Source organism: Ictidomys tridecemlineatus, chromosome 6 (genome assembly GCF_052094955.1).
Source record: "Ictidomys tridecemlineatus isolate mIctTri1 chromosome 6, mIctTri1.hap1, whole genome shotgun sequence".
NCBI classification, from domain to species: Eukaryota; Metazoa; Chordata; class Mammalia; order Rodentia; family Sciuridae; genus Ictidomys; species Ictidomys tridecemlineatus.
In genome coordinates this window covers 9,415,777-9,435,958 of record NC_135482.1, presented here as the reverse complement: position 1 = coordinate 9,435,958, position 20,182 = coordinate 9,415,777, and the positions used below count along the sequence as shown (strand labels likewise).

Sequence of the window (20,182 nt, the reverse complement as noted above, 5' to 3'; positions counted from 1 at the left end):
TGGGCAAGGTGGGAGGGAGGCCTGGAAGGGCTGCGCTGGCCCAGATTCCATCTGGACAAGTGGAGTCCACTTCTCAGCAGCAGCCAAAGGCCAGGCTGCAGGGACGGGCTTCCAGAGCACTGCCAGGCGCTCCTGCACCCAGGGGAGCAGACAGTCCCGGGGCGAGGCCTGGCCTTGGGGGCCACAGGAGGGAGGGCGCTTCCTTACACCTCACAGGCAGCCAGGAACACTGGGAATGCGGTCACGCCCGCTTTCCAGGCCTGGGACAGATTCACAGAAGTCACACACCTGCAGCCGGGCGGCCCCCCATTCAAACCTGCTTTCCTACTCCTATTGAAGTTCCACCCGGTGGCAGCCACCAAGTCGGGGGTGACACGGTGAAAGGAGGGAGTCACTGTTCTCGAGGACTCCGGAATCTTGAACAACTCCCCACCCCAGCCTAAGCAAGAGGAGACTGTTTGGCACCAAATGGGTCTGAGGAGGTCCCCTGTTTTGTGGTACTAGCAGTCGAACTCGGGGGTATTTTGCCACTGAGCTCCATCCATCCTGGCCCTTTATATTTTGGAGACAAAGTCTGGCCTCTAACTTAGGATCCTCCTGCCCCAGCCTCCCCAGTTGCTGATATCGCAGGCGTTTGCCCCGTGCCCGGCTCCAGGCAGGTTCTTGACTGACGTATTGAGGCACAAGCAGAGATTGATTGACGGGCAGCAAAGCAAAGGCAGACCCATCCCGAAGGCAGGGTGCAGACACCCCTCACCTCCCGTGACAGTGACAATGACAGTCCAAGTGCAGCTCTCTGACCACACATAGGATTTTCCTGGGAAGAAAGGTACAAGTTTGCAGCAAGCTTCTGAGGAAATCAAATCCCGTGTCAGTGTTTGGGGTTCACATTGTTTCTTCCTGGGGGGCAGCCCAGCCTGAAGTCAGTTGTGGGCCGCGGGTGTAGGTCTGTGAGTCTGGTGACATTTAAATTGACTCTGCCTTTGTTCCAGCTGATCTGATGTGACATGTGCTGGAGATTTGGGGGGTTTTTGTTAGTCTGCTTTTTTTGGGAGGGAAGTACAAGGGATTGAACCCAGGGGCGCTTAACCACCAAGCCATATCCCCAGCCCATTTAAAACAAAGTTATTGTGTCCATCTACAACTAAAAAAATAAAAAATATAATGTATTTTTTATGTTTTTATATTGACGTTTTTGTATTTATACACATATTTTAGAGACAAGGCCTCCCTAAGTTGTTTAAGGCCTCACTAAGTTGCTGAGGCTGGCTTGTGATCCTCCTATCTCCGCCTCCTGAGCCGCTGGGATCGCGGGCACCTGGCAAGGGGCTGGCTGTACTTGAGGAACAATCCTGTGGGGTCTCAGGAGGGCTGCGGGTAAGTGAGCTGCTTAAAGATCCCCCGGGCCCCTGGGTTCAGGAAGGAGGGGGCCCAGTGAGGAGGTTTTCTTGGGACCTGGAGGACTGGACTGAAATCAAGTTTTCAAATCTGCAAGTGAAAGGTTCTGCGTCAGCTGGCCTCAGGGCCCAGAGGCCACACGAGTTTGATCAGAAAGGTCCTGGGGGTGGAGGAAGGCAGGGCTGGGCTCCAGCGTCCAGCAGGCTGCCCCATCAGGAGCCACAGCCTCTTCTGTGGTGATGGCCAGAAGGTCAGAGGGGACTTGAGAGGCCTCAGGCATCCGTCTTCCAGGGCACCTCGATGGGCCGATGGCCTCCTGTCCCTCTCCGGAGGTGAGGCGATCTCTGCCCCAGGGCCCCCTCTCTATGAAGGGGGCACGGCCCCTGTGTCCATGGGCCCTGCTGGGGACAGTCTGCCATGGTGACGTGGAGCCCTTGGATATCTCTGAGGGGCCGGGCCTGTGGCCAGGGCCAGCCCCGGGCTGGTTCTCCGCCTGCTGTCGCTGTCTCCAAGGTTTCTTGGGGCCCTTATCTTTTTTTGTTGAATGCCCCAAAGGTCAAATTTAAAAATCGGGTGACAGGGGACTGAGGACCCAGAGTTGGCTTTTGAAATTCTCTCCTCACATCTGCAGCTGGGGCCCAGGCGACTCCGTCCCTCCTGAGAACTTGGGTCAGTGTCCTTCACTTCTTAAGCTTTAGTCTAACTAAGACCCAGACGGATTCCCGTTCTCTCCCCGAGTCGCTCCCGGGACTTGATCAGGACTCGCTGGTTCACTCACAGATCTTTCCCGTGCCTCCTACCAACATGGGACCCTACGCCAGGCCTTGTAAGATCTGTGCTTTGAATGTAGAAATTTCAACTATGGAATATAGAATCCCAAGGGAGTTTACAGGGACAGACGTTGAACTTCCCATATTTTAACAGCTGAAAGAATTTCGAACCTGCAGGTGGGGATCCAAAGGAAAGAAAGAAAGACTCTGGGATACTCAGATCCCCCGGAGCTCCGGGACCCCAGCTCGGCCAGCCTCACCTGGCGGCTGCTGTCACCAAATAGCCGAGGACGAAGCCTTCCTCCTGGGGCAACCTTTGCTCCCCGCGTCCCTGGAGCTACCGCGAGTACTCAGGGGCAACGCGACCCCTCTGACTACCAGACACTCCAAAGCTTCTGAGTTCTGGTTCCCCAAATTAGGAAAACTAGAGCCGATCCCCCCCACCCCACCTGGAGTCTTTAAGTTCAAAGTCTAATCTCACCCAGGTGAGCCCTGAAACAAATTTCCTTAAAACAGAATAGAAATGGCACAAAATCCTCACAAAGAATTCCTTGGGGCGGAGGTGGGCATGAGGCACCCAACAAGATGAGCCTAAGGGGAACCGTCTGGTGCCAGGGAGGGGCAGCCAGTGGGTCCTTAAACAAAGCCAACAGGGGGGTGTGTTCTTCAGAAATAATCAAACCCTGCAACTGGGCAGTCTCCTTTGGGGCTGTGCCGGTGAGGCCTTTCAGAGTTTCACAACTTTACATCCCGGGGCTGGGCTAAGAGAAATGCAAGGGCAGCGAGCGGGAGACCTGGAGGGTTGAAAATGCTAAAAATGAAAAGAGGCTGGGCGTGTCCTTTAGGAGAGTTCACTCCCAGAGGCCGCAGAGCAGGGAGAAGCAGGAGCTCGGCTTGCACTGTGAGAAACAAAAGGCAGCAGGTCAGAAGCAGAAACTCTGCAGCATGAAATAGGAGAAAGAATGTAGCCGGGCAATCCCAGCAGCAAGGGAGGCTGAGGCGGGAGGTTCATGAGTTCAAGGCCAGCCTCAGCAACTTGGCTGAGGCCCTGTCCTACATAAAAATAAAAAAGGGCTGGGGATGTGGCTTCCGTGGTTACTTGCCCCTGGGTTCAATCCCTGGTACAAAAAGGAAAGAGAGAAAGCGTTCAGTTCAACTCACCACGGGTGGCTCCTCAGTGCCATCTGGATTGCCAAAGGAATGTCCCAGGATCTGTGAAGACCCTTCCCAGGGGAGCAGTGGGTCCTCCACTCCCCCAGGCAGGCCCTCGGCTCACACCGCTGAAAAGACACGTTGAGACACACCAAGAGCAAGTCACAAGCAAAGATTTGTTTAAAAACAGCAAAGCAGACCCGGTGTGGCGGCACACACCTGTAATCCTACCAGCTTGGGAGGCTGAGGCAGGAGGATGGCGAGTTCAAAGTCAGTCTCAGCAATGGCAAGGTGCTCGGCAACTCGGTGAGACACTGTCTCTAAACAAAATGAAAATGGGGCTGGGGATGTGGCTCTGAGGTTAAGTGCCCATGGGTTCAACCCCCAGTACCAAAAAAAAAAAAAAATTAAAAAAAAAATTTAAATAAAAATAAAACACAGCAAAGGTATACATACCCCAAAGCAGGGTGCAGAGACCCCTCATTCAGGGAAGAGAGCGATGTCCTAGGGCAGAGCTATCTATCTGACTATAAGTAGGGTTTTCCTGGGAAGAAAAGTACGACTTTCCAGCAAGCTTCTGGGAACATTAAACCCCACATCAACCCTTTGATATTTGGGTTCAGAATGTTGCTTCCTGGTTGAGCAGTCCAGCCTGAAATCAGCTGTGGGCTCCCTGCTAGGTCTTTGAATCTGGTGACATTTAAATTGACTGGGCTTTTGTTCTAGTTGATCTGGAGACTTTGTTCATCTAACCAAAGGGCTGGGCATGCTGGGAGATCTGGGTCTCTAGTAAAGGTCTCTCTTTTTTGGGGGGGCAGAGGGAGTACCTGGGATTGAGCTCAGGGGCAGTGGACCACTGAGCCACACCCCCAGCCCTATTTTGTATTTTATGTAGATTCAGAGTCTCACTGAGTTGCTTAGTGTCTTGCTTTTGCCCAGGAGGCTGGCTTTGAACTCTCCATCCTCCTGCCTCAGCCTCCCAAGAAGCTGGGATTACAGGCGTGGGCTTCTGTGCCAGGCATGGATATCTTTTGTCTCCCTGAAAGCCCAGTTATCGGTGTTAGGAACCAGAGGGAAAGTCCTCGCAGATCCCCCAGGAAGATAAACTCAGTCTGGGAGAAAGGGCCCTAAGGGCCAGGGGCAAGTTGAAACCTGAGATGCCTGAGTCACTGACCTGAGTCAGGCCTTGTGTGACCCTCCGCAGGAGAGCAGCATTCCACAGGCCCAGTTTGCAGATGGGGAGACTGAGGCAAGCCAGGAGCCCGGGCAGCTGGCATTTCCTGGGGGTGGGGAGCACAACAGGGTTAGAAGCAGAACCCAAGTCCCCAGAGCCCAGTGGGGCCTTCCTGGAGACCTGCACCCTCGGCCACGCTGCTGGACCCTGACGGAAGTGACCCGTCCCTGCCCAGGAGCCAGCATTCCCTGGTGCTGGCCACTCTCCAGGTCAGGTGAGACTGGGCGAGCAGCTCCCGGGACCCGAGACCCCAACTCCTGGCTGGGACAGGCGCCCTGCCCAGAGCTCGGCTGGTCCTCTGTGTGGGGCACCTCCTGAGCCCGTTCTGACGTGGCAGGGTGCATCTCTGGGAGAGGAGTGGAGCTGGGCTGGTCCGGCGGCCCCTCCCTAGGACTGAGGTTTGGGGGAGGCACACAGGAAAAAGTGAGGCTTCTGTGGTTGGGTTAGCAGGCGACACTGGCCTGGGGAGAGGGAAGGGGCTCCTGGGTGCAGCCCCCTTCTCTGGGTCCCCCACACAGAGGGTGGCCCTACACACACCCCTGTCCTCTGGTGCCGGGGCGGGCTTCAGCCATCTGGACAAAAGTGGGGTGTGGGGGTGTGGGGGCTCGGCTGGGGAGGCCGGGAGGGGTGGGTGGTGCTGGCCTGGCCTCCAGATGTGACTCACTCCTCGACGCATCTCCCTCCCTCTTCAGTGCTGTCAGTTTAGAAGGGGGGTGGCCACACAGAGCAGGTCCCCTTGGCAACTCCCTGGCAAGCCCCTGGTGCCCCTCCCTTCACTGGTTCCCGAATGTGAGGTGACTGCCCGCAGGCCCCCTCAACTCTGCTGGGGAAACCTTCCCCATATCCCATGTCTAGTCTCAATACTCACCCTCCCTACAACTTTCCGTGGCTCCCCAGTACCCTCCGATGAAACTTGCCAAGCCCTTTACCTGGCCCACGAGCCCTTCATGAGCGGGTACAGTTGGCTTTCTTCCAGTCTCGCCCCCCACCTTCTCCTCATGCTCAGACGCTCCCTGTCCTCAGGCCTGTGACCTGGGGGAAGGCCAGTCCAGACCACCTGCCTCCCTTTCTCCATCCCACTCGCCTTAGAACCGCCGGGTTTCTTCACTAGCTTCTTGGTCAGATTCCGCCTAACCCCAACCAAGGGCTCCTCGGGAGGGACAGGGACTAGGAGGGGCTCCTCTCTGTATCCTCTGAGGTCGGAGCAGGGACAGGCACACAGTAGGTGCTCAGGGGAATATCTGCTGTGCACGTGGGGAAGAGGAGGCTGGTTCAGACAGGAGATGGGAGGAGCAGGGCTGCACAGAGTGGAGACCCCAACCCTCAGGGCCTGGCGGTGCGCGGGCCGCCTCCCAGGCCTGCGCTCCCGGGGACAGCGACTCTCAGAGAATCCCCGGCCGCCCCCTGCGCCCAGGCAACCCGAGGTGCAGGCCTCAGCTGACAGCCTCAGCCCTGGCGCCGGGCCCAGCCTTTCTTTAGCTCAAAGTGAGCAGCGAGTGCGGCAGCTGCAGGCACCGCTTCCGGGGCTGGGGGCGGGGACGGGTGGGGCCAGGGCCTCGTGGCCACGGGCCCTAGCCCTCCGCAGTGGCACTCAGCGGGAGCCGCGCCCTGGCCCTCCCAGGTCGCAGCCTCTCCCTCCCCAGCTCTAGTTCCCTGGCGCATCCTGCGCCCCTCAGCCCTCTTCTCTGGGCGCCCCCTCTTCTCTGGGCGCCCCCTGTGCTCAGCTGCCGGCCTCAGGCCCCTTCCCGCCAACTTTTGGGTCTAGCTCATCCTCAAACTATTTTCCGTTGGCTCCCCCCAATCTCTGCCACCGCATAAGTTTTTTGGGGGGATGGGGGGGCGGATGAAGGATAGGAGGTGGAGTGGGACCCTGGGGGCGTGGCTAGGAAGGAGGGAGGGGAATCGCCACTCTGATTGGTCACCTCTGCTCCAGAATTGATTTAGAAATTCCATTGACCCCGCCTTGGTGGCCCCCATCCCAGTCCTGACTTGCAATTGGCTGAGCTTCCAGGGGGCGGGACTCAGCGGGTCGGTCCAGTTAAAAGGGTGGGAGCGGCCGGGCCCATCTCTCGGAGGAGTCCTTTGACAGCCCTGCAGCAGACCCCGGGACACCCTCTAGGCTTCACTATGGCTTGTGTGAGTGTGGGTCCCCCACCCCAAGGACTGGGGGTAGCGGGGAGCAGATGATCAAGGGAGTGCAGGGCCATTCCGAAGCGCGGCTCTAGTCCCAGCTGTATGGCCTTGGACAAGTGCCTTCTCTTCTCTGATCCTCGGTGGCCACATCTGTAAAATGGGGGTGGGCGCCTGGTCCCCCAGGGCCTTCTGTGGCTTAAGAATTTTCTAGTTGCTCCAGGGTGGGGCAGTGGAGTTGGTTCTGCCAAGGTCCCACATTCTGCGATTCTGCAGCTCAATTCTGCAGCTGAGTGGAGAAGTGGGAGTTTGAAGGGTGTGGCCACAGTGGGGGGGGCACTTTGGTCCAGGCCACTGTCCTTTCCCCCTCCTGCACTCCAGAGCCTCGTGTCCCCTCCCCCGCTGCAGCTGTCTCCAGTCACTGCTCCAGGGCCAAGTCACCCTCTGCTCCAGAGCTCTAAAAAGTCTGCAGGAGCCAGGGGCCTGCTGGTGGAGGTCTCCTGGGGCCGGGGGTGGGCTGGTTCCTCTGGGCTGACCAGGTGGGGGTGGGGAATCCCACTTGAAGGGGCTGGTGAGGGAGGGAAGGGGAGGCCGGAGTGTCCCTAGGCCTCTAGGGAAGGCTTCAAGTTTCTGGCAGAAGGAACCTCAACTCCAGTTAACTCCTGCCCACCGCCCTGGTGCCAGGGCTCATAGTGCCAGGCAGTGGCCAGCGTCCTGGTCAGTCTCCTTAACCCTGAACCATCCCGAGGGGCAGCCCTAATCTTTGGGGGTTCTCCCTCCTGCAGAAGGGCCTGGCCATAGTCCTCGGTGTCCTCTTTGGCCCCTGCACCTCTCTGCAGAGAGGAGGTTGCTGTAGCCCCAGGCCATTTCTCCAGCAGAGGGACAGACCCCTCCAGTGTCACCTTGGGCAAGTGGCCGCAGCGCTGCAAGTGGCCTCTGCTAAATGGGGGGCATTGAACCCCGCCTCCCAGGCTGCTCTGAACCAGGTCCCGCAGCCCAAGGGCAAGATCCAGAGCCCGTGGTGGGGAGCACCCCATGTTCCAGAGTCCCTGTGGGAAGAGGGGCTTTCCCTGTAAGCACCTGTCCTGTCCCCCAGGCTTCCCGGTGGCCTGGTCAGAGGACATAGGGTGGGAAAGACCCCACTGCCACGCCCAGCCGCCCCAGGAAGCCACCTCTCCCTAACCCAGCGGGCGGGTCTTGTGTGCCACAGGGTCTGGTCGCCAGCAACCTGAACCTCAAACCCGGAGAGTGCCTCAGAGTGCGCGGCGAGGTGGCTCCCGACGCCAAGAGGTGAGGGGTGACGGAGGTGGCGGTGGGAGGTGGCGGGGATGGCGATGGCGGGGATGGCGCTCGGAGGCCAGGGTGGGGCGCGGGGTGGGCGTGGCCGGCGGGAAGCCCGCTCCTCCCGCGGGTCCGCGGCCAGCTGCTGGCTGCGTTTCTGGGTGAGTCACTTCCTCCGCCGGGTCTGGCGCCCCCACCATCCTCGCCCCCTCCCCCTCCAGCCTCTAAATTAAACCAGCTGCGGCCCCATCTTTACCTTGGCTGGCCCCCTCCCTTTCCGACTCTGGGCAGGATCTGAGGCTGGGCCCTGGAGAAGGGACAGGGAGGGGGGGCGCCACCCACTCTCCCTTAGAGACCCTCCTTCCCAGGGCTGCTGTCCCTGGCCCACCCTTCTGTATCTTCAGTCCTTCATGCGCTCATCCAGGGCCCTTCCTCTCAGCAGCCTGATGACCTTGGCCCCGTCAACCAACCTCCCTGGGCCTCAGTTTCTTAATCAATAAACACGGGGGCAGGGGTGAGCTGGAGGAGGACAGAGGCTGGGTATGTCAGGAGGGCGGTGATTTCTTTTCACACGCATCGCTCCACGCAGAGCCATCTTTTCCTTTTTTTGCTTGATGCTGGGAATCAAACCCAGGGCCTCCCATGTGCTAAGTGCGCACTCTGCCACGGAGCCGCACCCCAGCCCAAAAAGCCTCTGATCATTCATGCGGTAGTATATGCTGTGTCCCACTCAGTGCTAGGCAACAGGGATTCAGAAATGTACAAGGCAGGACACTTTCCCCCCCAGAGGTCCCCATCTGGAGGGGGTCCCTGAGCTTGACCAAAAGGTCAGATCACGGCCTGAGGATACCACATGCACAAGGCCCTGGGTTCACGCCCCAGCACCACACACACACACACACACACACACACACACACACACACAAAGTTAGCACAGCAAAACTCTTAGAGATCTTTCTTCTGCAGCCCCCATTGCACAAGCGAGCAAACTGAGACCCAGAGAGGGTCAGAGACTAGCTCAAGTCACACAGCAAGGCCAGACTAGAATACGGGTTTCTGGTCTGGTTGGATGAGTCTCCCAGCAAGGTGCAGTAGTGGTGTACTGGGTGACAGACTGGTCTGCTTTAGGGACTGACCAGAGGTGGCCTCAGCTGGCCAAGGTACCCTCAAGTTCACCTGTTCTTCCCTAGTTTCGTGCTGAACCTGGGCAAAGACAGCAACAACCTGTGTCTGCACTTCAACCCGCGCTTCAACGCCTTCGGGGACGCCAACACCATCGTGTGCAACAGCAAGGACGGCGGGGCCTGGGGGGCCGAGCACCGGGAGCCCGCCTTCCCCTTCCAGCCTGGGAGTGTCGTGGAGGTGCCTCTGGGGGGCAGGGCCCTGGGGGGGGCTGGGTTTGGGGTCTCTAGACCTGGGCCCCACCCTGGGTCCCTCCCTCGCTGGCTGGTCACGGGGTCAGCATGGCCGGGTCCTGCTGCGGCCCGGCTCACGTCCCTCTCCACCTCCAGGTGTTCTTCTCCTTTGACCAGACGGACCTGACCATCAAGCTGCCAGATGGACACGAGTTCAAGTTCCCCAACCGCCTCAACCTGGAGGCCATCAACTATGTGGCAGCGGACGGCGACTTCAAGATCAAGTGCTTAGCCTTCGAGTGACACCAGCCGGCCCAAGGCCGCCAATAAAGGCAGCTGCCTCTGTTCCCCTGAGCCAGCCCTCCTGTGTGTGTGTCCGGGGCGGAAGGTCCCCGTCCTTCACCTCCTCCACGTGTACCGCCTCCCCCGGGCTCCCCAGACGGAGCAGAGCTCAGCCCACCCTTGAGGGCACCATGGAGGGCACTGAACCCACCTGGTGCCCGGTGGGATGGGAGAAGGTGGAGGAACAACAGCCCCCTCTCTTGTACCTTCACGAGCTCAAAGACGTGGAGTCAGCAGGTGCAGCAGCCCTCTGCCCGCAGCTCCAGCTACTTAGAGGATCACCTGGGCCCAGGGCTTTGGGGCCAGCCTAGCAAACCGTCTTTGTTTATTGATTGTTGTGCAGTGCTGGGGCTTGAACAGGAGACTCCATTTAAGGGGACAAAAAAGATGCATGCTTATCATTTCAGCAACTCGGGAGGCTGAGTCATTAGGATCACAAGTTCAAGGCTAGCCTCAGCAACTTGGTGAGACTCTGTCTCAAAAGGAAGAAGAGAGAAAAAAAAAAAAAAACAACCTGGAGTTGAAGGAGGGGCTGCCAGCTGTGTGGTCTTGTGCATATTAATTGACCTCTCTGGGCCTGAGTTTATTATTTATAGAAAGGGAATATTACACACAGCCTATCCTAGGGTTGTTGTGAAGATTAAATGAGATGTCACATGAAGGAGGACAAATTCAGCGCGTGGCTCATGGCAAGTGCCCAGTGGGTGGTGGTTTTCCCTTCCTCACTGCACTGCGTTTTGAGATGTCATGACTCTAGTTTAAAGAGGGAAATGGGCTCTGAATGCAAAAAGGAGCCCTGGTCCTGTGCCCGGCCCAGCTGAGGCTGAGCGGGCCCCCATGCATCCGGGCTCTGGTGTCCCTTTGCTGGAGCAAGGACAACCAGGAGGCTAATCTGAAAGCCGCCGTCCCCTGACCCCTATTGCCAGCCCTCATTTCTGTACCCGGAGGAGCTGGGGAGGTAAGTGGACCCCTGCAAAGGTCCCAGAGGTAGAGGCCGGCTAATGTGAGCCTCCTGCTGCCCACAGCCTCTTCCTTGGGGCACAGGAGAGTAGCGGTCACTCTGGGCCTGACGAGGCCTCTGAGCTGGTCCTCCATGGTTTTCAAAGAGGATGCCTCCTCACGAGCAGCCCGAACCTGGTTGACAATGCTGACCTCAAACGCCCGGTGCTCACAAGGGACGGGGGTGGGTGGCCCCGTCACCCTGCAGGCCCACCACTCCCTGTGCCTTTTCCCTCCGTTTGTTGCTGGGCCACATTTTTCCAGGGGCCCTTCTACCCCCCTGGGAAGCAGCTGTGGGAACTCCGTCAACGTTCTGGAAGTCACCAGGCTCCCCCAACCCTGGGCACAGTCTCCTGAGGGGTCCCATGAGCCACACCCAATCTCCGTGCTCTCCTGGGGCTCCCAAGGGCGCCCTCTGCTGGACACCAGGCAAATGTCCCCTAGGCTGCCTCAAGTTGTTTTTTTTCTTTTTGGTACAGGGATTGAACCCAGGGGCACCTAACCACCCAGCCCCATCCCCAGCCCATTTTAAGACAGGGTCTTGATAAGTTGTTCAAGGCTTGTCTAAGTTGGTGAGGCTGGCTTTGAACTAGAGATCCTCCTGCCTCAGCCTCCTGAGCTGCTGGGATTACAGGTGTGCTCCATGGCACCTGGCCTGTCTCAGGTCTTTGCAGACCCCCATACTGATTCTCCAACACTAGCCGAGCACGCACTCTGGACTGAGACTACAGTGTGCAGAGGAGATCCCTGGGGCCAAGAAGAGACCACTGAGCATGAAATCAGACAGACCTGTGTTTAAACCTCACTCCACTGCCATGTGTCCTTGGACCAGTTACTCAACATCTCTGAACCTCAGTTTCCTCATTTGTCAAATTAATACTAGTATCTTCCCTGTGGGGTGGTGGGGATTAGCTGAGGTAAGGTATATAAATGTCTGGTGCCTGGGAGGATCACAAGTTTAAGGCCAGCCTTGGCAACTTAGGGAGACCCTGTCTCAGAAAATAAAAAGGGCTGGAGCCAGGCATGATGGCCCACACCTGTAATCCCAAAGGCTGGGAGGCTGAGGCAGGGGGGTCACATGTTTAAAGCCAGCCTCAGCAACTTGGCGAGGCCCTAAACAACTTAGCTAGACCCTGCCTCAAAATCAAAAAAATAAAAAGGGCTGGGGATGCGGCTCAGTGGTCAAAGCAACCCTGGGTCCCATCTCTGAGGGGAAGGCAGAGGGACCTGGCGGTGGGGGGGGGGGGAAATGTATTGTGCCTGGAACCGACAGGGGCCCTGTAGATGTGATTCCCCTCACCCGCTTTAAGACTCAGGGTACCCCGAGGGCCTAAGAAACTGAGTCCAGAGAAACTAAGAAAAGCCCTGTTCTTAGACCCCTGGACGTCACCTGCATCTCCTGCTCTTGCCTGTGATCTCAAGCAAGAGACTGCATCTCTCTGAGCCCGTTTCCTCCTCAGAAAAATGGGGATCATGCCCCCCAAGAAATGATGACGTGACCAGCTGAGCAAGCGGCAGCTGCCACCGTGATTCTCCCTGCTCGTCTTATCCTCATTTCTATTCAGAGAACACGCCGTGTCCCGCTGCTCCTGGCACACAGGACATGATCAGTAGATGCAAAAATAACTTTTAAGTAGAAACCCAGTCAACAAGGGTGGTGGGTGGCCCTTGTCTCCCTTCCTGGGACAAAGGGACCTGAGACTCCCTGCAAGGGTCTGCAGCAGCGGAGCCAACCCAGGCGGCCGACTTCACTCTGCACTGGGTACATTCATGGATGTGGCCTCCCGAGCCCCAGAGCCCCATAGGACCTGTGGCTGGGGCTGGGCTGGGAGAGGGGTGACCCTGCAGAGCCTGCCACCTGGGTCCCAGGCCAGCAGCTGCCTCACTCATTCCCGTCTCTGAGCCCGAGAAGAAGCCCTGGGAAGGTCGAGCTGCTCTGTGTCCGGGGCAGCGGGCAGTGGGCGGCTCTGATCCCATTGCTTATTGTGTGGCTTTGGCCAAGTCATTTTCCCTTTCGGAGCCTCGGCATTGTCCTCTGTAAAGCAGGGGTGACGGCTGCTCTGGGAACATGCCTCAGCCCGAAGTCCAAATGAATGACTACGGAGAGGGAAGGGGACGAGAGAGGCAGGTTTCTGTTTACCAAGCCGGGCCTTCCCGCTTGATCTACAGCCACTCTGAGTGGGGAAGGGGGCATGTTGGCTACTGGGCGAATGTCCCTCAGACCAGTGGCCCAGAGAGCTGGACAAGGAGGCTAAAGAACCAGGTTCAAGTTCCAGCCTTGCCCCAGTCCCTTCTCTCAGAAATAAGTTTGCTTCTTCGTGTGCACACAGTACACACTGACACCCCCAGCCCTATTTTATATTTTATTTTGAAACAGGATCTCACTGAGTTGCTTAGAGCCTCATTCTTGCTGAGGCTGGCTTTGAACCTGCGATCCTCCTGTCTCGGCTTCCGAAGCTGCTAGGATTACAGCGGGGCACCTCCACACCTGCTAGCCCAGGGATCTGCATTTTAGCAAGCCCTGCATGTGATCTAGTGCATGTCAAAGCTCCAGAAGCACCGTTCTACAATAAACCTACAAAGTCACGAAAATTATTGCCATTTTAGGAATAGGGTGAATGAAACACAAGGAAGGCAACTGGTCCTGGGTCACAAGCCTGTAGGTGGGGTACCAGACAACAAATCCAAGCAGTTTGGCTCTCTCATGGAAATCACCAACCAGTTGGCATCAGACCTATATTAGGACCAGAGAATTTTGGCGATTCACGAATAACTCCACGTTGAGCGCCCTCTAGCGCCAGGCACTGTCCGAGGCATGGGGTCTGGGAGGACCATAACCAGAATACAACCCATGGCGGGAGGAGACAGAACACGCGGCCCCTTTAAAAGGCGGGGCCTGACGGGCGGAACGGCGGGTCCACTCTGCGAAGTGCACCCGGAAGGCCGCGAACGCTACACCCGGAAGTCTTTTAGGCGATATAGGAAGCTGTGCTGGTGGGAACCTCAGCATTATGGGTCGCAACAAGAAAAAGAAGCAGCGAGATGGCGACGACCGGCGTCCCCGGCTCGTTCTCAGCTTCGATGAAGAGAAGCGGCGGTGAGTGGCAGGGCGGGAGAGCGTCCCCCTCGGGCTACCCGGCGAGGCCTAGGTCAGGTCCGGGTCGCGCCCGCCCGCGTGGAGAGCTCTTCCGGCCCCGCCCCGGGGCGTGGCCAGACCGTCCTTCGGGCTCGGCCAGCTCCGCCCGTTGGGGTGGCCAGTCTCCCGCTGCTCGCCTAGAGCCGCAGCTCGGACCTCGGTAGTCCAGCTGGCTCCATCGACCCTGATCGCTGATGAGCCGATGAAACGAGAGTGGCTTGTCTGCTTTCATTCCCTCCCCAGACGCCTGTTGAGCTCCTGCAGTGCCCCAGGCCCAGCGCCCCGCTAGACAGATGGCACAGGGTGGCGACCCCGCGAAAAACCCAGTGCTGGGCGTCAGAACCAAACGGTTCTGACCTAAAGAGCAGCCGGCACTAGGAGACGTAAAAGGGCAAGGGTAGGGAGCGAAATGCCTGGGTCTCACCCGGAAACTCCGAGGGTAAATCAGCAGGTCCTAGGGTGGGGCCAGGGGCCCGGGGAAGTGGGTGTTGGTTCAGTGGAGAACTTCTGCAGATCTGGTGTTCCTGAAAGCCCTGCCGGAAGTGGCTCAATTCCCTGAGCGGTGATATTTGCCAGTGTAAAAGGGGCCTCAGCCAGATCTGTGTGTCCACTATCCCAGCCCTTGTTTGAAGCTGAGCGTTCTGGAGAGTGTAGAGTGGAAAGAGGCAACATATCTCATATTTTGCTAAACTTAGACCGTCCAGCTCCGTGTGATGGCGCACACCTTTAACCCTATGGCTTGGGAGACTGAGGCCAGCCTCAGCAACCTGGTGAGGCCCTGTCTCAAAATAAAAAATAAAAAGTGCTGGGGATGAGGCTTAGTAGTAGAGCACTTCGGGTTCAATCCCTGCTACAAAAACAACAAACAAAAAAAAGAAAAACAGCTTACACAATCAGATGTTCCATAATGATGATTTGGTAGTGATGGCCCACGTAATGATGGTGTACCATGCCACCTCCATGTGTAGTAGACTATACTATTTAAGTTGGTGTAAATATACTTTGTGATATGTAAACAACAACACAATTACCTAGCAACTCATTTCTCAGACTGTGTTCTTATCATTAAATGGTGCATGACTGTACTCTGTGTGACCTGGGGCAAGTAACCTAGACTGTGTGCCTCCATGTCCCTGTCTGTTAATGGGGCTTGATCCCTACAGGTGAGGTGAGAGGAGGGTGGGTGGGTAGAGCCCTGCACACATGGTGCAGCACTGGCTGTGCTCTCTTCCTAAGCCAGTTCTTTCCTTATCTCCTCCAAACTCTCCTGCCTCTGGCCTGCTTCCTTCCTGTAGGGAGTACCTAACCGGCTTCCACAAGCGGAAAGTGGAGCGGAAGAAGGCAGCCATCGAGGAGATTAAACAGCGGCTGAAGGAGGAGCAGAAGAAGCTCCGGGAGGAGGTGAAGGAAGGTGGATGGAGGGGGACTTACAGCCCCAGATGGCCCTGATAGAGATGGCCACAGGGAAGGTGGAGGGGTGTGGGGCAGGACAGGACTGAGAAGCCCTTTATACAGGGAGAGACTCTGGCCTGGGACTGGGGAAGGTGGAGGATGGAGTCTCCTCCTAACCTTGAACTATCAGCCGTGGTCCACATGCCCTGAGGTCAGCAGTGCCCCTGCTGAGACTGAAGGAGAGGCCATACTCACTGTGCCCTTCCCATGTGCCCTTAGCGCCACCAAGAATACTTGAAGATGCTGGCAGAGAGAGAGGAGGCGCTGGGTGAGTCCTCCTTGGCCTGACCTGGAGAACATCCAGGGAGGCTGGGCTTCTGGTGTTGGGGGGAGAAGGTGAGAACTGCACAGGTGACCTCCTTAGCTTCAGGGGTCTTGGTGATGACCTGGGCACCAGGGGTGGGCCTCACATATCTCTAAGCACAGTGGATCAGAGACCAGGAGGAGATCCAAACCTCATGGTAAACTGGGCCTGAGCAGAATCCAGTTTCCAAGGACTGGAGGAACTAGTTGTAGGGAGGGGCGGTGGCAGCTCTGGTATCACAGAGTTTGTGAATGGGGTCTGGCCTAGAGCAAGGAGGGAAGAGCGGGTAATTGTAACATCTGTCTGCAGGCCAGGGTGGAAGGGCCCCTGCAGTCCAGGCTTGGGAGGGAGGCTGAGGCCTGGTCTGTGGCTGCCCTGCAGAGGAGGCAGATGAGTTAGACCGGCTGGTGACGGCAAAGACAGAGTCTGTGCAGTATGACCACCCCAACCACACAGTCACCGTGACCACCATCAGCGACCTGGACCTCTCTGGAGCCCGACTGCTTGGACTACCCCTGCCTGAGGTGGGTCCTGCCCTGGGGCATGCTCGTCACGGGGTTGCCGGATACTGCCCATGTCACAGGTATCACAGTGCAAGGAGCTCTTGCAGTCTGGACCCTTTAGTCCCTGGCTGCACCACTGGGCAGTAAAGGAGCTGCAAGTTTCTTTCTTTCTTTTTTTTTTTTTTTGGTACCGGGGATTGAACCCAGGGGTGTTTATTTATTTATTTTTGTGGTGCTGGGGATTGAATTCAGGGCCTTGTGCATGCGAGGCAAGCACTCGACCAACTGAGCTATATCCCCCGCCCCCCAGGGGTGCTTTTTATATTTTTATTTAGAGACAGGGTCTTGCTGAGTTGTTTAGGGATTCATAAGTTGTTGAGGCTGGCTTTGAACTTTTGATCCTCCTGCCTCAGCCCCCAAGCCACTGGGATTAGAGGTGTGGGCCACCGCAGCCGGCTTGGGCAATTTTCTTTGACTTGCCTTCTTCCCTGTCTTCATCCATAAACTGGAAGCTGCTCATGGTAGCATTTGCCATGTGGCATTGCTCTGAAGATAAAAGTGGTGACTCCAGCTAGGTGTGGTGTGGCACTCACCTGTAATCCCAGCAGCTCTGGGGGCTGAGGCAGGAGATCTATCAGTTTGAGGACAGCCTCAGCCACTTAGACCCTGTTTTAAAAAATGAAAAGGGGAGAGTGGGGTTGTAGCTCAGCAGTAGAGCCCTGGCCTAGCACTTGCGAGGCACTGGTTCGATCGTCAGCATCATATATAAATAAATAAATAAAATAAAGGTATTGTGTCCAACTACAAATATAAATAAATAAATAAATAAATAAATATACATACACACACACTTTTTCTTTTTTTAAGTTAAAAAAAAAAGGATACATCTTTGTGGTGACCCAGGGTTCAGTCCTCAAAAGGGGATGAATCCAATCCATGTGAATCGCTTGGTACCTTGCCTGCCCAGCAATGAGTGCTCAGTCAAAGATTGCTTTTTGTTGTGATTGTTCCCCTGGTGTGATAAGCAGCAGTAACACAGCACATCTGTGTACACTGAGCATGAGTTTTCAACCTGTGGGTTGTGAATCATCAGAAGTTCACAGCATTAAAAAGAGGGGCAGGGGGCTGGTATTGTAGCTGAGCGGTAGAGCGCTCGCCTAGCATGTGCGAGGCCCTGGGTTTGATCCCCAGCACCACATAAAAATAAATGAAAGAAAGGTATTGTCTCCAACTATAAATAAAAAACAAATATTAAAAAAATAAAAAGAGGGCTGGGGATGTGGCCCAAGCGGTAGCGCGCTCGCCTGGCATGCGTGCGGCCCGGATTCGATCCTCAACACCACATACCAACAAAGATGTTGTGTCAGCAAAAAAAAAAAAAAAAAAAAGAGGGACTAAGGAGGTAGCTTAGTGGTAAAGTGCTTGCTAAGCATGCACGAGGCCCTGGCTTCCATCCCCAGCACGGCAAAAATAATAAAAAGAAAAGAATATAATTGATCCGGGTAGCGGGCACACCTGTAATCCTGCAGCTCAGGGGGCTGAGGCTGTAAGATCACAAGTTCAAGGCCAGCCTTGGCAATTTAACAAGGCCCTAAACAACTTAGTGAGACTGTGTCTGAAAGGAAAAAATAAAAAGGGGGCTGGGAATGTGGCTCAGTGGTTAAATGCCTCTAGGTTCAACCCCTGGTACCAAAAAAATAAAAATAAAAAAGAATGTAATTGAAAAAAGCAGAAAGCCTCCTCGTGAGTACGTGTAACCTTGTTTCATGAAACACCACTTGCAATCACAGTTGCATCTGCCTGGTTCGCCTCAGGATTTATTATGTGCAGTTGTCCCTCTGCGACTAAGGAGGATTGGTTCCAGGACTTCCGATTCCAAAATCTGCCGGTGTCTGTGTCCCTTGAATAAAATAGTCTCTAGATGGCTCGTGATGTCTAATACAAGCCCGGTGTAAGGTGCATAGTTCACTGCGTTGTTTACGGAATAATGACCAGAAAAAAGTCTATCGTGTTCAACACAGAAGCAATAATTTTTTTCCCAAATATTTTCAGTTGAGTGTGAACCTGGGTATAGAGACCCACCTGCGTCCCAAGGTTGCAGCGTCTTGCCCGAAGCCACCGCCTTGTGTTGTCCTTAAGGATCTCACTCTCATCTGCCACTGTGCTGGCCCCTGTGTGAGATCTGATGCAGGGACCAGTCCTGTCACCTGTTTGCTCACTTTTTATTCATGAGTGTTCGACTGTCCTGTAAGCTACAAGCTGAGGCAGGGAGGACTTTGAAATAGGGCTGTCCCCTGTGTGATCTTGGTTTTCGGGTGGATGTGGGCCATCTGGCCAAGGCCTTCTCTGGCCTGGCTCCAGGCCTGTTTGGCAGCAGGCCATGCCCACCACTGGACATAGCCATGCTCACTTAGGGTGTCCAGCCTGGTCCCTATCCATCCACTCCCCTTTTTTTGTGTTTTGTGGTGCTGGGCATTGAACCCCGGCCCTTGTGCCCGGGAGGCGAGCCCTCTACCAACTGAGCTGCGTCCCCAGCCCCATCCACTTTCTGTGACAGTTCTTCTCCTGTGCTTTTCTAGCCAGGTGCTGGGGACGGGTCCAAGGAGGAGATGTCTTCTGTCGAGAAACCAACCAGAGCCTTACCCAGGAAGTCCAAGGACCCCCTGCTGTCTCAGCGGTGAGCCCTGGCTTGTCACCATGCCTGTGGAGCTACCTCCTGCTGGCCTGTGGGGGGAAGCTAGGGGGCCAGGTGTGGGACTGCAGGTGCTCTGGAGTCAGGAAAGGCCAACCTTGGGGTGAATTTGGGGCCTGTCCCCCCTGGCTGGATGATGGTGTGCCCCCAGCCCAGCCCTTGCCCCCCCACCCTATTCCCAGGGCCCACTGAGGCCGGGCCTCACCCCTCCACCCTCCACAGGATCTCCTCCCTCACAGCGTCGCTGCATGCCCACAGCCGGAAAAAGATCAAGAGGAAACGTCCCCGACGGGCACAGGACTCCACCAAGAAGCCCCCGAGTGCCACCCGCACCAGCAAGACCCAGCGCCGCCGGCTGACGGGCAAATCCCGGCATAGCGGGGAGTGACCCTGAGAGCCCAGCAGTGCCAGCCTGGGCTGCAGGTCCTGTCCTGCCTCAGCTTGGCCGTAACCTGCGCACTGAGCTGGTGGCTCCACAGCCAAACTTGAGGGCTCTCAGGCCTGGGACTGTCCTTGTCCGAGGACCACTCTGGGGCCTGAACCCCGGAAGGAGCAGGCAGCTGAGAGCTGGCCCCAGCAGGGGACTTCAGAGCCAGGTCAGGCATCTTCCCAAATGTACCCTGTCTGGAACTCATCAGATCTGTGAAACTCCAAATGTGTGCCTTGTGGTTTGGTCAGGAAAGGCCAATCTTGGGTGAATTGGGGCCTGTCCCCTCTGGCTGGATGCTGGTGTGCCCTCAGCCCTTGTCCCTCCACCCTATTCCCAGGGCACGTCCCAAGGGCTGGCTTCTGGGGTGGTGGGAATGGCTGGGGCGGGGCCCATCCTCATTTTCCGGCATCTCTCCCTGAGGGTGTGCTAAGGTTGTGTTAGCTCTGGGTCCCTCTTGCATGTCCATGGCAAAGTCCAGAGTCCACCTGCTGCTCTGGGTGGCTGGACAGTGGCAGGCCCTGCCCTCCTCTCAGACCCCCCCTGGGCCTCATCAGGCTCCTCAGCTGGAGCTGAGGTGACGGAGAGCCCAGATCTGGGACCACTTCAGGCTGCCAGCGGCTCCCAGGGCCCAACAAAGGAGCATTCATTGATCCTTGATCCTTTTTCTTTCTTTCATTTTGTTTGTTTGGGTGGGGCTGGGCTGGAACCCAGGGATCCCAGTGCCAGGTAGCTGTACCGCTGAGCCCCACCCCAGCGTCCTCAGTTGTTAAAGTACATCCCAACCAGCACGGTGCGGCCCCTCCAGAGCTGACCCACCCGGGGTGCAGCCCCTCCAGAACTGACCCACCTGGCCCGGGGCTGCCACTTCATATTCTTTCCAGAGAGAGCTTCGCCTCGCTGAGGCTTCAGAAGGCAGCTGTGCTTCCTCTTGGCGCGGCGTGAGTCCTGGCAGGATAAGTCGTATTCCCAGCTCCCAGGAAAGCCCGCGGGCTAGTGTGGGAGAT

The 20,182-nt window shown here is 56.7% G+C and overlaps 2 protein-coding genes and 1 long non-coding RNA gene across 10 annotated transcripts; 2 read left to right on the top strand and 1 right to left on the bottom strand.

The window, feature by feature from the left end:
* Positions 1-1,162: 1,162 nt before the first annotated feature.
* LOC120887582 (uncharacterized) lies at positions 1,163-13,488 on the bottom strand. Of its 4 annotated transcripts, XR_013440272.1 has the most exons (6): positions 5,423-6,478; positions 4,495-4,600; positions 3,777-3,864; positions 3,540-3,640; positions 3,330-3,448; positions 1,163-3,067 (listed from the first exon to the last, which is right to left on the bottom strand). It is a non-coding gene; the product is annotated as an uncharacterized LOC120887582 (long non-coding RNA). The 4 variants fall into 4 exon arrangements; XR_013440273.1 differs by lacking the exon at positions 5,423-6,478 and adding an exon at positions 9,869-13,488 and having other exon boundaries at positions 3,330-3,640; XR_013440270.1 differs by having other exon boundaries at positions 3,330-3,640.
* Positions 6,556-9,674, top strand: Lgals1 (galectin 1). The gene is made up of 4 exons (XM_005322269.5): positions 6,556-6,690; positions 7,895-7,974; positions 9,156-9,327; positions 9,477-9,674. The coding sequence occupies exons 1-4, from the start codon at positions 6,682-6,684 to the stop codon at positions 9,621-9,623; spliced, it is 408 nt and encodes a 135-aa protein (XP_005322326.1). The 5' UTR covers positions 6,556-6,681; the 3' UTR covers positions 9,624-9,674.
* Positions 13,489-13,599: 111 nt separating the features above from the next.
* Positions 13,600-19,403, top strand: Nol12 (nucleolar protein 12). Of its 5 annotated transcripts, none has more exons than XM_078052773.1 (7): positions 13,916-14,194; positions 14,493-14,567; positions 15,093-15,198; positions 15,469-15,517; positions 15,935-16,077; positions 18,636-18,733; positions 18,971-19,403. In XM_078052773.1, exons 4-7 carry the CDS (start codon positions 15,490-15,492, stop codon positions 19,134-19,136), a joined length of 435 nt encoding a protein of 144 aa, XP_077908899.1. In that variant the 5' UTR covers positions 13,916-14,194; positions 14,493-14,567; positions 15,093-15,198; positions 15,469-15,489; the 3' UTR covers positions 19,137-19,403. The 5 variants fall into 5 exon arrangements, with proteins under 5 accessions (XP_005322325.2, XP_077908899.1, XP_077908900.1 ...); XM_078052774.1 differs by having other exon boundaries at positions 13,916-14,236; XM_005322268.5 differs by lacking the exons at positions 13,916-14,194; positions 14,493-14,567 and adding an exon at positions 13,600-13,758.
* Positions 19,404-20,182: the final 779 nt, after the last annotated feature.